Source organism: Cyprinodon tularosa, unplaced genomic scaffold, assembly GCF_016077235.1.
Source record: "Cyprinodon tularosa strain WSP-4 unplaced genomic scaffold, ASM1607723v1 ctg443, whole genome shotgun sequence".
Taxonomy (NCBI): Eukaryota; Metazoa; Chordata; class Actinopteri; order Cyprinodontiformes; family Cyprinodontidae; genus Cyprinodon; species Cyprinodon tularosa.
In genome coordinates this window covers 176,049-191,059 of record NW_024039167.1, presented here as the reverse complement: position 1 = coordinate 191,059, position 15,011 = coordinate 176,049, and the positions used below count along the sequence as shown (strand labels likewise).

General features: G+C 38.0%; 2 protein-coding genes across 3 annotated transcripts; one reads left to right on the top strand and one right to left on the bottom strand.

The window, feature by feature from the left end:
- Positions 1–268: 268 nt before the first annotated feature.
- wipf3 (WAS/WASL interacting protein family member 3) lies at positions 269–9,018 on the top strand. Of its 2 annotated transcripts, none has more exons than XM_038300252.1 (8): positions 269–449; positions 2,105–2,199; positions 3,668–3,800; positions 4,376–4,528; positions 4,633–5,337; positions 6,362–6,502; positions 6,957–7,061; positions 7,971–9,018. In XM_038300252.1, the coding sequence occupies exons 2-8, from the start codon at positions 2,122–2,124 to the stop codon at positions 8,009–8,011; spliced, it is 1,356 nt and encodes a 451-aa protein (XP_038156180.1). In that variant the 5' UTR covers positions 269–449; positions 2,105–2,121; the 3' UTR covers positions 8,012–9,018. The 2 variants fall into 2 exon arrangements, with proteins under 2 accessions (XP_038156180.1, XP_038156181.1); XM_038300253.1 differs by having other exon boundaries at positions 270–449; positions 4,379–4,528.
- LOC119793209 (peptidyl-prolyl cis-trans isomerase FKBP14-like) lies at positions 8,826–14,113 on the bottom strand. Its single transcript, XM_038300255.1, has 4 exons — positions 13,920–14,113; positions 11,191–11,339; positions 10,576–10,703; positions 8,826–9,964 (listed from the first exon to the last, which is right to left on the bottom strand). The coding sequence occupies exons 1-4, from the start codon at positions 14,111–14,113 to the stop codon at positions 9,806–9,808; spliced, it is 630 nt and encodes a 209-aa protein (XP_038156183.1). The 3' UTR covers positions 8,826–9,805.
- Between the last annotated feature and the right edge of the window lie 898 nt (positions 14,114–15,011).

Here is a 15,011-nt window from a genome sequence, read left to right as displayed (position 1 = left end):
CTGGTCTTCCCCTAAAAAAATAGTACAAACAATTAAATTAACTGCTTATGTGTTTTTGAAAGCGACAAAGCAATATGTCTTCCAATTGGTCCTGTGTTTATGTGGCTTTAAGGTGTGGCTAAGTAATGTGCGCCTCCTGCAGTGCGCCTTTGGTAAAAAACCAACATCTACTGCTGCTCAGCTGGACCAGTGCTGCACAAACTGGACATGTAGGCTAATGCCACGGTGGACATGGATATGAGATTTAAAAAAAATTATTATTATTTTTTTTAAAGGTGTTTACAGGAGCTACATTGGATTAATCGTTTGGTCTGATGCGTCCATCTGACTAAAATAACTTTGTCTGTTCCGTTATAAACTGTGCACCTATGAAGAAACTTCTGTGCGGAGTTTACCAGCCCTAAAGCAATCTGCAGAAAGTTTCTTTATTGCTTTTTTTTTTTTGCAAGGTAAGATATATTTATTATTATGCGTTTTATTGTAACAATTTGATTTTTTTTTCTTTCCTGCAAACCGACATATGCACGTTTATTTCAGATCTGATGAAAGAAAAGTTTTTACTCAAAGCCACACACTTCTGCAATTTAACAGTACGTAGACCCGCTCAAATTTCAACTGGATTTAAAGATGACAATCAAACACGATTTTCAAATAATAATTTTACAGTATGCATTTGCATTTGCCTTTCTGACTGTAACCTATGCATATTTCTCTTTGCAAAACATCTCATACTTATCAGACTGTTTTAAATATGTCTGTGAAGATGAGCTTTTAAACTTGGCTCAGTTTCTGAGTTGAAATTGGTCTTTGACTGGGCAATTCTTGTGCATTTTGCCCTCCAGTTTCTCATCTGTCTGTTAATCTTGTAATATTGAAAAGTTCATCTCTGCTATCTTAAATCTTTCACAGCTTCTAATGGATTTTGTTGCAGGATTTCCTAGTTTTAAGCTCCAACCATCTTCTAAACTTTAACTCTAACCAGCTTTCCTGTCTGTGCTAAAAAAAATGCTCCTAAAAGCATGGTGCTGCCATCACTGTGCTTTATAATAGGAAGCAGAGGGGGTACTTTTAGTTTTCTGACACACACAGAGTTTTGCTATTGGGTCAAAATGCTGAATTTGAATCTCATCTGACTATAATACAGAAAGACCGACTCTGTATACAGTCTGGTTACTTGTCTCGGGCACATGTGTTGTTCTCAGTCTCTGGAAGCCCAAACAACTTTATGGGTGAAATACAAGAAAGCCAGGTGCAGATAGCATATTTAAAATCTCTGCAGCACCTGCTCAGCTAACCAAGGTCAACTCTTTACCCCTTTTGACATCTAAACATGCAGAATCAAGAAGCATCTTAATATGAAGATAGAAATAAACTCTGAACAATTTGTGCGTTTTCAAACATGCAGAGCTTAAACTGTGCATAGAAACAGAGGAGAAGGGAATTTGGTTTAACAACAATACAGGTTCTGTTCTGCGTTTATTAAATTGTTGGGGAGGAGTGAATTCCAGAAAGGGATGAGTGTAGAAAAACATCACGATGCCTGCAGTCAGACTTATCTAAAATGTTTCTTAGTGAGCAGATTTCTCTGCAGAACAACATTGGTTAGAACTTGCTGAGTTCCTCATGGGTCTCAGCTGGTGTGGGTCACTGATAAGAAGACATCCTGGATGTAACAACTGCTGAGTACTTTCAGAAAAAAGGAGCACCATGTTTGTACAGTGTGGCGTCTTCCTCTAGTCTTTCCTCAATGTGTTTTCCTTCCATTAACTGAAATGGGAGCTCACAGAGTGACTGAAGGGTAGGGGTCCAGTGCTTCTCAAACAACACTCCCCATTGTTTCCACCACAAGCCCAGCAACAGGGTATTGTGGGAAGAAGAGTTAGATAGGAGGCGGAGAGTTGTGTCAGGTTTCTGTGGAGAGGATGGAGGGCTTTCTGTTTCCTGTTTTCTGCTATAGGTCCTTCCGTCCAGGAAAAAAGGCCAGGCGGTCATAAGCCACGACCTCATGTACACAGCGCGCCTAAGATGACCAGAAAAAAAAAGATTGGATGTTCTGGATGTACAAAAGGAACTGCGGTAATAAAGTGTGCATTGTCTTCAGCAGGTATCTGCAGTTACAGCATGCCAGCCCCACCTCCTCCCCCACCGCCGCCGCCAGGCCCCCCTCCACCACCTCCGCCCTCCGCTTCCCTGCCACAGGTTAGCCTCTCTACCTCTGGTTTGTTCTCTGTCGTGTTCGTATCGCTGACACTTAGATGCAGCTTTTGTATTATTGATTTCTGCACACAAACACACAGAGATCTGGACAGGCAGCCGTCTCTGGGTGGCAGGAAGGTGTTATGTTTCCATGGTGGACTCACAGTGTCCTCTCTTCAAATGTGCTGATGCATGGTACACAGTGACGAAACAGCTCAGTAATCTAAAGTCATCCTGATTGTGTGTAGTATACAGTTTCATGATGAATACAATTTTTCTCTTTGCTTATTTTCTTATTGCCTGGAATGTTTGTATCAATATCTTTTTGGTTTACAGTATAAAGATTACCAGATACCTCTCTGCATTTACACATTAACAAGGTGGACTTGAGTTTATTGCATATTATCATTATATACCTAATTAAATATGCATTAATATAGATTATACCATTAATAACTTTAAAAGTAATCCATTTGGAAAATGGAAAATGGATATACCGTAAGGTTTAGCTGAAAAAAGTGCATTTAAATTCATGCTACACGTGTATAAAAGCAAGTAGAGTCTGAATCTAAACCAGCTTTTAATGCCAGATTCTTTGTGCACATACAAGACATCTATTAAAATGACAATGCACTTTTAGAAGTAATGTATCTAGGGCTGAAACAATTAATGGGATTAATCATGATTATTGATTATTTAAATTATCATCAACTCATTTAGTAATCCATTGATCGATAAATGGAGTATAGATTGTAAAACATGCCTTTAGTGGACAGAGAAATCCACTTAGAGCAAATATCATATTAAAATTGTAAAAAATATATAAACATTTTGTATCAAGATAAAAAACATTTGTCGTCCGTCAATATGCTCTATCCAGAACTCCTCAATTAGAAAAGTTTTAGTTTACCTGGTTTACTTTTGAAAAGTATCTTCAAGAAAAGTTTGGCTTTTTCGATTATTAATGATTAATCAAAAAAAAAAATCAACAAATAGTCGATTTGCAAAATAATCTCTAGTTGCAGCCCTAAACGTATCCGATAAATAAAGTCCACCTGTGTGTAAATTGATCATAGTATAAATCCAGCTGTTCTATGAAGGCTATTATTGAACAGTAGTGAGTAAATAGTGCATAGAGGACCAATGATACATAAGTAATCGAGTCACACAGCAGTTTAAAGCAAGGTTATTTTATAACTAATTATGTTTACATGGCTAGGCTTGATTCTAATTAAGAATCACTAGTAAGACTGGAACTGTTACAAGTGCTTTCCATTCAGTCTGATTGAGTTTAAGGCATTTTGCATTGGAGACAAAATTCAGTGTCCAGATTTACACATGGTGATACGCCCAGAGTTGTTGCCTGAATACAAGTTCACAAAAGCATTTTTAAAATCCATATATTGTTTTTCCAATTGATGTTCATCCACTACTGTTTTAAGACCCATCTGTATTCCTTTCGGTGTGACAGTCTCCTTCAGAGCCTCCTCAGCTCCAGCCTGGCAGAGGAGGTGGAAGGAATGCCCTATTGGCCGACATCCAGAAAGGCGCCAAACTCAGGAAGGTCACGCAGGTCAATGACCGTAGTGCCCCTGCAGTTGATAGTAAGTCCCACGACCTTATCCTCCAATTCTGAGGAGGTTTGATAGGGAGTCTATTTTAAAATGACCTGATGTGATGCGTTCATGTAAGAAGGACATGAAAGATGATAGACGGGGAGAAGAATATGTAGGTCAAATGTTTAAGGGGGGTCATGTGTGTCTGTGGTCTATTTTTAAACACCTTACCACAAACTGGACTCTGTTAAACTTCAGGAAGGAATGCCCACAGAGGCCAATAAACACAGCGTGTAATTTTTGATCTCTGTCTAAACAATTTCACTTTTCAAAAACATTTTTATTAAATTAACTAATTATTTGCACTGCTTTAAATGTCATTTTACCAGCTGTGCACATAGAAATGGACTGATTGTTACAAAATGCTTTGAGACAGTGCAAAACAGAAATATGCTGTTCGTTTAGGCAATATTTGTTATTTATGATCCTCTGATTGGACTCAGATCTGATCCCACGAGCAGACGTAAATTCAGCATTTTCTATCAACAGGGTTCTATCATATTTATTGAATTTGATGAAATAGTATTAATGAAATGTTAATAATATATGATTGTTTTTGTTAGCAGAGCCTAAGCCTAACAATGGAGATGCTGCTGCTACTCATAGTTCATCAGCTGGGATGGCTCCCACAGGACCCTGCTTAGGTGCACTCTTTTCAGGAGGGTTTCCCACCCTGAGGCCTATAGGTCATAGAGACTTAGCAGGCAAGACACCAGGTGGGTTTAGTATTTTTTTCATGGGTTTTTTACTATGTGCTTAATACACCCATCCGTTGTTTATTAATGACCCTAATGCTCCTCCTTGTCTGTATTCTATAAAGTGTCCCGGTCGAGCTCTGCTGCCTCTTTGAGGCCACAGTGGAATCCTCCTACTCCAACCGACTCCAGCAGCCTTCCAGAGTCTCACAAGGCGGCAGAGATACATACTTCCTCCCAGCGTCTCCTCACTCCTTCTTCTGCTCCTCCCTGCCCGTCTCACAGCAGCAAACACCCGCCACCTTTCCTTGCGTCCGCGCCCCCAACGCCTCCACCAGCCCCTCCCTCCGTTCCTCCCCCACCTCCTCCGCCCCAGGCCCTCCAGGAGCGACCTGCCAGCAAACCGCCGTCTCTTCCCTCCTGCCCTCCTCCTCCTCCCCCTCCATCCCAGATCACTAGACCCACCTGGCTACCTGTTCAGCATTCTCACCACTCATATGTGGCCCATCCTTCTGCACCCCCTCCCCCGCCTCCTTCCTCCATCCCAGGGGACCGCTCCTCAGGTTGCTTCTTCTACTCTCCACCTCCCGTCGCTGCCTGCTCAGAACCATCTAGGTTCCCTATTCTGCGTGACAGCCCCCTCGGACCTCCTCCTCCACCACCGCCTCCTCCACTTTTACCTACATCTTTAACCCCAAGCTGCCCAACCAACCTTCCACCACCTCCACCCAAATTGGCCCCTGTGCCCTCACCAGCCATGCGCTCCCTGCCTCCTTCCTTCCCTTGCAACGTTCCCACTCGGCGGCCACCATCTGTGCCAAGAAGTTTAGGTGGGTGGTGAAATAGTGTCTTTGATGTCAGCAGGGAAGCCTTTTTTTTTTATATCCACTTTACTGTCTACAGCTTTATGCATCATGCAGGTTGTTATGGATGACCTGAGGGTCAAAACCTCACACAGAGGTTTTATAGGACGGGGAAGGTTGTCAGCTTTCAACTATATAAGTCACATTTTGGGGAAACAATAACAGAAAGGCAGTTAAATCCTAAGCTAATTGCACCTCCTCCTTCTCCATTCTCTTTTATTCCAGAAGTTAAAATAAAAAAAACCCTATAGTGTAAGGGGTGTTTGAAAAAACACAACAGAATTACACATAAACATTTATACCGTATATGGGATATATTAAAGGCTTTAGATAGCAGTTTTTAAAAAAAACCCTTGTTGCATGTAGCATAATCATAGAAAAAAGAATGGATCAAATAAATCATCAGGTGCAACAGGTTATTACACTGAAGTCTTATAAAGTTTCTATAGGCTGATTCTGACTGTCCCGGTTCAGTTTATTATGTGCCCTCCGAATTTCCTTGTAATGCAAATAAAATGCTAACTTTTTATCGTAAAAATGTTTGCATTATCCTCATTATACCAACAATTGCATGGCTTTTAAAAAGAAATACATTCTCTGTAGTTAGGAGTATAAACAACAAGCAGGATACAATTGCTCAGTGTCTGCCGGCTTCCGTAGCGACAAAACCAGTGGGAAGATGCAACATAAAATCGTTTGGATTAAAAAGGGTTTGAATTAACTCCTCAGATTTCTCTCTCTGTGTAAGCAAACAGAAGCAGCTCTTTGTGAAGGTTGGAATCTCTGGAAGCTCTCACACCTTGTCATTAAATCCAGCAGGGTTACATAACCCTGTGGTCTGGATGTGTTTTGAGAGTTTATGAAAAACACTGCATTTCAGAGTAACCTGAAAGTCACAGAAATATTTGGCATGTGTTGGCCGGCTTTAGAAGGTAGCATGGTGACTAGTCAGATCTAACCACTTAATTGGCCTGCCTCATCTCCCTGACAGGTGTGGATCGGCTGCTGGCTCCTCCTCCAGCTCCTCCGGCGCGTTCCCCCACCACAGAGCTGTCCACCCGCATTCTCCCCCCTCCACCACCTCCCCCTCCACCCCCATTCATCCTCAGGAATGGACACCTCCACAGTATGGGTAAAGTTTCCGTATTTCCCTGCACATTAAATCGAGGGTGAAAAAGAGTGTACAATACTTTTTGATTCCTGTGCCTTTCATGTATTTTGTGTTTCTGATGAGTGCTTAATTTTTCTAAAACCTCTGAATATTGGCTTTGTCTTTGTTTTGTAAATAGGAACCTGTTAGAGATCTGCCCTGTTTAGGCATTATACATGTTTGAAAATTGAGGTTTTCATTGTTTTTTTTTTTATTAAACAAAACATAGTTCTTCCTATTTTGCAAAACGATACCTGCATTTGTTATAGATAGATTTAATAAGTTTATGCATTTAATTAGTGTCAGCCACAGCAGGTAGCATGGCTGCCTTGCCGCAAGAAGGTTCCGGATGTGTCCAGATGTTATAGGATCAGAACTCGGGTCTTATTTAATTAAAACTTGCATTTTAACAGTTATATGCATCTTTTCTCTCCAGTTGAAGACTTTGAATCCAAGTTCCAGTTCCACCCGATAGAAGACCTCCCCCCACCCGAAGAATTCAAGCCTTTTCCTCGGATCTACCCAAGTAAAGAACACAGAGGTAGAAACTCTAGGCTCATAGTCCCTTGCAAATGTCAATTTTTTTTACATTTTGTCATGGTATACATCTACAAACTACAGTGCAAGTTATTGGATCATTAACGTGGGTATAATTGTGGATCAAAATGGTTCCTTACATTCTTTTGTACTATGCTTCTTAATTCTGGTTCCCCTAAATAAAACTCAAAGCAAAAAGCTGCCTTCAGAAGTTGGCTGATTAGAATCCGTAGATCTCCTGTGATGTTCTCAGAGGTTTGTAAAAAAACAAAAAAAACAACAAAAAGCATCTTAAATTTTAACCAACAAACCTGAGAGGTTGGAACCAGCATCACGTTTAAGAAAAATATTCCCAGCTCTCATAAGATATTTTGTTCATCATTGTAAGAAGAAACTGAAAACAGCTGCAAACTTATGGTAACAAGAGATAGGCTCCCATCTTAACTGGCAATCCAGGTGGGAAAAAATGTATATTGTCCAAAAATATAGTCCTTGAAGAAAAACAGCAAGTCTTTTTTTTGCTTGTTGCTTTTAGTTTGCTGTAGGGTATAAAACAAACATGTGCACAAATATGCTTTTTAACTATTTGTGATGGGAAGAATAACACTGCAGATAATTAGCTGTGAAACACAGTGATGGCTGCATCATGCTGTGTGAATCCTTTTCTTCAGCAGAGTTCTTTGTCATAGCCATTCTTCAACCCATCTGAATGTTTTAAAGCTATTTTGCAACAACATTTACATCCACTTCATGTAACTGTGTTGATCTAGTAGAAAGTAATCTCTAAAAAGCACACAGAAAATATAAGTGCAGCCTAAAAAATATGACTTTATATACTTGATACTTGTGGATTTTTCTAAACGCCATCTTTAAGCGCTCACTGTGGTTTTTATCTGTTTGCTTTCTTTTTCAGTGAACCCCAAACCACCTGGGATCAGGACACACCTTAGATGAGTCATAGATCCTCAAGTTTCCTTCGTGCTCCTAAGATGCTCCTCCTCGGTTGTCCGACAGCTCCAGATCCTCACAAAACAGCCAAAGAGACTCAGTTATGATCAGTATGTTTTCAAATACTCCATGATTGTATGAGGGAGTCAAATAGGGTCGGGCCTTATACTGACTGTGTGACCTCTGACCTTTTGGCAGCGGAATGTTTTCAATGTGTGTGAGAAGGAGGGCTCAACCATCTACATGCAGTCTCTACACATAAAGTCCAGGGACAGTCCCCCCCCCTTTTTCTTTTTTTATAAATTCTTACATTATTGGAAGAATGAAACTAAAATATTTTTGTCTTTACCTCATCTGTACTTTGTTTACTACATTTAAAGGCGCAACTTTTTAAAGACACCTAAATAAGTCTTTGCTGCATTTATGTAGAATTTATCATGAATTTGGTTAAACTTTTTAGTGTTTTACTGGAAAAAAATGGCACATTTTAGTGGTTGTGCTGCATTATGGGATTGAAGAATAAACATATTTTATGAATACTTAATTTTAGTGCTGGCAATCCTCAACCTGCTTATTTAGCAATCTTTTTTTTTTTTACTGAAGTGGTTTTCCTTTTGTTGTCATGTAACTTTTCATTTCTAGAAAAAAGTTTATGACAGACATGTGGGGAAAGGGATAAATGGTGGGTTTGATGTTCATATTTTGTCAGCAAATAATGAGTTCTGCTGTTTTTCTCGCTATAAGCCGCTCACCCAATGTTTAACCCTTGAGAAGACAGCGCCACCTGTTGGTTAAATGTGAAAGTATCAGCAAACTGAAGTTGGCACAAATAATTTTATTGATTTGATGCTTTCTGCTATCAAAGGCTGATGTCAAGGAGTGAAAGAAAAAGTATTGGAAATGTATAAAAATCTACAGAATTTTATATACAGTCTGTTGTTAAACCATGTCGACAGGTTCAAACAGTTATATTAAATACCTGGCTTTGATAAAGGTGTTATGGCTCTTTACTAAGAATCCTATCTGGTTTGAAATACTAAACAAAGAGGCACAACTTTGTATTTCTAGAAAAAAAAATCATCAAATTTATAAAACTAATACCATTTTAATGCTGAATACAGAGTAAATGGTATTATATTTAACATATTTTCAATATACAATCAAATTCAAGTTATAAGATTGCAAACCCTTTTGGGAAAGATTTAAAAGTTTCTCTTTAAAAATTGATTCAATATGTTACCTTTAAAAACCTATCAGGGTAAAAAAGAAATGAAAGACAAATAAAAACAGAATGTCTATGGTAAAATAACCTTTAAACACCACAAAGACCTTTAAAATATATACTTTTTAAGATGCATTGGAGTCATTTGACCTACTGTTCCAATCAGACCTTTACATTATCTACATCAGTGGCAGAAAAGTCAATAATTTGTGAATGAAGGGTTGCATTTAAAGCACTTTTCAAGGTTGGAATTACTTCTGAAGAGAGCAGGTAGCTTCTCCTGATCTTATGTTTTAATAGAAAACTGAATGATCTCCTTTCTTTGAAATTCTTGGTTTCTAAGACCTGGTTCTCTTCACAGCTCATGGATCAGTGAGAGCCAACACTCTCGCACTGTTAGCTCCAAATATGGTCTAGTAAAGTTGGAAAACTTTATAAACAAATCATTCTACTTAAAATATATGATCCAACCAGTTTTAAAAACTGCATTTTTCCATTTTTCAATCAAGCGTCCTGCTTAGATAACCTGAGAAACTTTGTATCTTAAGATACACAACACAGCTAATCCAGCCAAGATGTTACAGTTCGTCATGTTTGTATGTAAACTCTCTTGAAGATATGAAGCCATCTTTGTTCTTGTCTTCTTTTTCAAAGATGTCCGCCGCCATGTTCTCTTGTAAAGTATCATTAGGTGGGTAGCCATAGCGCTCAAACTCCTTCTTAACATATTGTTTTACCTAAAAGATGCAAATAGAGGAAGTGATGGGTTAACTAGAGAGTGAAAGACATAAGATGAGATGTGTAAGAAATCAAACAAATAAATGTTCTGTATTGATAAATTATGTTGAATCTTTATAAGAAAAAAGGGAAATTAGGATCACAAGCAACAAACATATGTTTACCACAGGGATGGATGACTTATGGACTACAACAGAAAGTTTTCATACCCTTACACACCTTTGTTTTGCTTTTTTTTGTTTAAACTAAAAAGCTGTTCAGAGAAATATATCAAACGTTGATACAAAGAGTAATTTCTAAATGATATGATATATATTTGTCATTTAAACTAACCACGAACTGATATAAAATACAATGCTTAGTATAATGCTTAACAGAAATCCGGTCATATAGGTTTTGCTGTAAGGATTACACAACCAGCTCTTAGGTTTAGGTGGGAATTATTATTTCTTCACATATGACTAGCTCGGTTTAGTTTTTGTCCTTGTCCACGCGAAATATTTGAGTAAGAAAAAGGCAAAAACATAGAAAATCAGGAAAAGTCAGGGTTGAATCCTTTTCAGGACACTGTAGACTATATTTGTTACAAAAACTAAATAATAGTGTTTACCTCGAATTTGGAGAGCCTCCAGTCGTCATTGAGGTCCATTTCCTGGAAGGACTCATGTGATCTTGGACCATTTCTGATTTCCATCAATTCAACCATGAAAGTCAGTGTGCTCTCAGGTGGGATTTTACCTAATCACAGATAACATAGCGACAAGTCAGTTTTAATAGGCAGATTATCAAAAAATTACTTTAAAATATTGTAATTAGGTGGTTTTAGTAGCTCAGCTAAGATTATGGATGTTAAGTATATATATATATATATATATATATATATATATATATATATATATATATATATATATATATATATATATATATATATATATATATATATATATATATATATATATATATATAAATAAAAGAGATAGCTTCTATGGTTTTGATTAGTTTAGGTTGTGCTTACCAGAGTAAAGCACAGTACTGTCTGCATGCTTCATGCTGACTCAAAGCTGAATGTCACAGAGTAAAGCCAATTGAAAGACCATTGAAAGCATGACTATGAAATATACATTAATCACTTGGAGAGAGACTAACCATGTGTAGTAGCACATTGCAGTAATAGTAGCATGCAGTAGTAGTAGCATGCATTGAAAATAGGGTAAGTTCTCACTACCTTTCCCTTCTTTCCCATAGGCCAGGGATGGAGGTATTACCAGTTTCCTCTTCTCTCCTGCACACATGTCCTGTAGGCCTAAATCCCAGCCTTTGATTACTTCCCTGATGCCCAACGTGAACCACATTGCTTGCTCATTGTTCCTTCGACTGGTGGGGACAAAAAGAGAAAGAGGACACTTCATAAGAATCAGAAAAAACTTTATATCCAAGCAGTTTTTTACACATCTTTTTACAATATAAAATGTGGAATGAACTAATAGAAAATGTATAGGAATAATACCAGAATTGTCTCTTGAATAAAGTGCATTGAGATGATATTTGTTGTGAATTTTTATTATACCAATTAACTGAATTGAAAGAAAAACAGTTGCTGGTTTCTCTACAGCTAGACCATCAAAATTAAGATCTAATGTATCAAAATAACCTGTTTGAAATTACCTGCTTAGCACCAGTTATATACGGTTGGCCAACAATACTTTTTTGGGGAGAAAATTCAGCTATAAATGTATAAAACAATACTGCTATGCCCTCTTCGGCTTTTATATTCAAAGATTTTATTCCACAAGCCTAACCAGGTTCCACGAAGCACATATAGCTGTTTTAAGTGTCAGGCACGATCTCTGGTTTATCAGGATAATTTGTCTTCCTTAGGGATGATTATGTTTACTGAGTCAGGACCCACGCATTGGGGATTCATATATATTCTCACAAGATAGAGATGATAAATAACAAAACAAAACAAACAAAAAAAACAATAATTTTTGTGTTAATACAAGAATACCATAATAAATTGAAAGGACTGCCGGCTTTTGTCTGCCGGCTTCCGTAGCGTCGTGAGCGCGCATGTGCGCGCTTTCAGGAAATCCTATACACTACTGTTTATGCTCTAAAAACATTCTAAATGACTTCGTTTCGAGTACATTCTGGATGCTACCCACTCAGGACACTTGGAATACATTGGACGAGCAGTATGGAGGAATATTGACACGTTTTTTGTGGACTTTTATGGACCTTTCTGTCTCGGTCACCATAGACCTCCATTATTTGAATGTCAGCAGACAGCAAGAAGCCTCCCAGATCTCCAGATACATTTGAGATATCAAAAAAGTACTCCAGAGTGTTGTTCAGCATGGGGGTGAGTAGAAAATGAAGGCTAATCATGTTTTGGGTGTACTATTCCTTTAAGACTACAGCTTTCCTGGTTGTGTGCTGCAACAAGTGGCTGGAGGGAGTACAGCACTATTCATACAGCACTAGAAGAAGCTTTCACTGGAATGTCTGAATTATTAAAGTAATCTTAAGCCTAGATTTAAAGTGTATTTATGAGCATATATATCAACGCTTTCTCTATGGGGGGTAAACACAGTAACTAGGATCATATGATCAGAGGTGTAGCCAGAACCTTTTTATAAGGGTGGCCAGGCAATACCCAGTGTACAATGAGGGGTGGCAGGTAGTGGATCAGTGCCAGAACCTCACGGTCAATCTAAACTGTTTCCACAGGAAAATTAACGAGCAAAACATCCATATTTTCTAAATAAAGACAAACTATCCTTTCCTACAGCCTTTCCAAACAAATAGATGCATATATTCAAACATCCGTGCTTTCTAGATAAAAAGGATAAAAATTCTTTCAGGTTTGAGTTCTGGGGCAAACATCTTTTCAATCCTCATTACTTACCTACTCGTATCAATAATCATTCTGTATAAAACTGATATTTACAAGTACTAATATCTACATAAATTGATTATTTATTAAGTTTTTATTAAAAAAGTTCCATCTGGAGGTTTGACAGGACCCAAATGCAGACAAAAGCTTGAGGTGGTTACTTGAATGTTTTAATGACAAAAGTTAAACAGAAGCAAAAATCCAAAAATATAAATCCACAAAAATCCAAAAAAGCTCAAAACCAAGAATACTCACAACAAGAAGGGTACAATGTGATGGCGACAAACCAGCAAAGAGTGACTGAACAGGAGATTATATGGGAGAGAGAAATAAAGAGGGGCTGCTCAGTGGAGCAGTGGGTAGCACTGCTGTCTTGCAGGAAGAAGGTTCTGGGTTTGATTCCTGGCCCATGGTCTTCCTGCATGGAGTTTGCATGTTCTCCCTGAGCATGCGTGGGTTCTCTCTGGGTACTCTGGCTTCCTCCCACAGTCCAAAAACATGACTGTTAGGTTAATAAAACAAAAAAAATCTCTGTGTTGCCCTGCAACTTGTGACCTGTCCAGGGTGAACCCTGCCTCTTGCCCATTGACAGCTGGAGACTCCTCGTGAAAAAACAAAGACCAGGCTAATTAGTAGATTGGGAGCAGGTGTGAACAGAAGGGAGCTAGGGAAAAGGAGACTGGCAAGAGGGCTAAAGGAAAATATCCAAGAACTCAAATACAATCAAAAATACCTAGAACACAAGAATCAAAATAACATCAATGAAAACTGAACACTAATGAAACAAAACCAAACCATGACTCTAAGGTCCCTGGTCCCCCATCTAGGTCCGCCCCTGCATATGATGACAACTAATTCTCACAAACAAGTTGATCAACAGATGGCCAGTTTATGTGAAGAAATAACATTACTGTTACTTAATGGATAATAACACTGTTCTAGTTCAGAGAACATGTTGAAGCAGCGGCGGATGATTCATTAGGAAAACATCAAGAGCATTTATTTTACAAATTGTTTGAAATTTAAAGAATCATTAGTGAGTCAGTAAACATCTGTACCTGGAGTAAAATATCGTTCCGTTCTCAAAGTACCCATCGTGATGCACCAGCAGCATATCTCCGTATTTGGACTTTCGGTGACAGATGAAGGGTCTGTGCAGAACCTCTATGTTCACCTCAGGTTCAGGAAGCTTCCCGATGCAGACGGATGCCAGCATGACAGAGCCGATCAGGCTCAACACGACCATGAACATGTTGTCACACTCAGCTTCAGGGAGATGTTAGCAGAAACACGCAGATCATCAGCAGACATAAAAGCAGTTGCAGCAGCCTGCTTTTTCTCTACGTGGCAGAGAAGTTTCAGCACAAAAGCTGCTGCAGGATCCTCTCCTCTGATTGGATGGATTCCCCACAAACCCCGCCTGTCTGATTCCACACACATTCGTGTTTTCCCCTTTTTCTTTTTCTTTTTATTATTAATACAAACATACACAAAAGAAACGGATCAATTTACAAACAGAAAGGCTAAAAACAAAGAGTAAAAAAAAATGCAAAAATGGGTGCAATCAAATAGATCAAAAAATGATAACAAATAATAATTAAAAAAAATAAAGGGCTAGATTTTTGCTTACTTTTAATCAAGAATTTGTTTAAGAGCACTAACATGTAATAAAACTATTGTGAGAACCATACAATTTATATATATATTTCTTTATTTCATGATACATTTACAGTTATTTAATTACATTTCAAAATGTATTTGCCTATATAATAAGTTTCATAATCTTTGATGTTATAAGTTGTTTTATTTTGTCCACTTGGCACACACGCTTTCTGTTTCGCCCATCTCTTTTTCCTTTCTACTTAAAATCTTTGTTCTGTAACCCGTTCATTTCACCTTAGTATACAAAATATTAGATCAACCAGTATAACACAGTGGTAGGTGCCAGAGAGGGCAGCTGTGTGGTCCCTGATATACTGTACTTTGGGGGGGCGACAGTGGCTTCGGATGGCGTTGCATATGGTAGTACAATATGCATATGGTAGTAATCATATATATATATATATATATATATATATATATATATATATATATATATATATATATATATATATATATATATATATATATATATATATATATATATATAT

Bases quoted from the DNA above. Each gene is read 5' to 3' on its own strand.
- wipf3 (XM_038300252.1), top strand. From the start codon at position 2,122: ATGCCAGCCCCACCTCCTCCCCCACCGCCGCCGCCAGGCCCCCCTCCA. The intron at 4,529-4,632 runs GTGGGTTTAGTA...TATTCTATAAAG, and splicing joins CTTAGCAGGCAAGACACCAG to TGTCCCGGTCGAGCTCTGCT. The intron at 6,503-6,956 runs GTAAAGTTTCCG...TTTTCTCTCCAG, and splicing joins TGGACACCTCCACAGTATGG to TTGAAGACTTTGAATCCAAG.
- LOC119793209 (XM_038300255.1), bottom strand. From the start codon at position 14,113: ATGTTCATGGTCGTGTTGAGCCTGATCGGCTCTGTCATGCTGGCATCC. The intron at 10,704-11,190 runs GTAGTGAGAACT...ATCTGTGATTAG, and splicing joins CTATGGGAAAGAAGGGAAAG to GTAAAATCCCACCTGAGAGC. The intron at 9,965-10,575 runs GTAAACACTATT...TGCATCTTTTAG, and splicing joins GGAGGCTCTCCAAATTCGAG to GTAAAACAATATGTTAAGAA.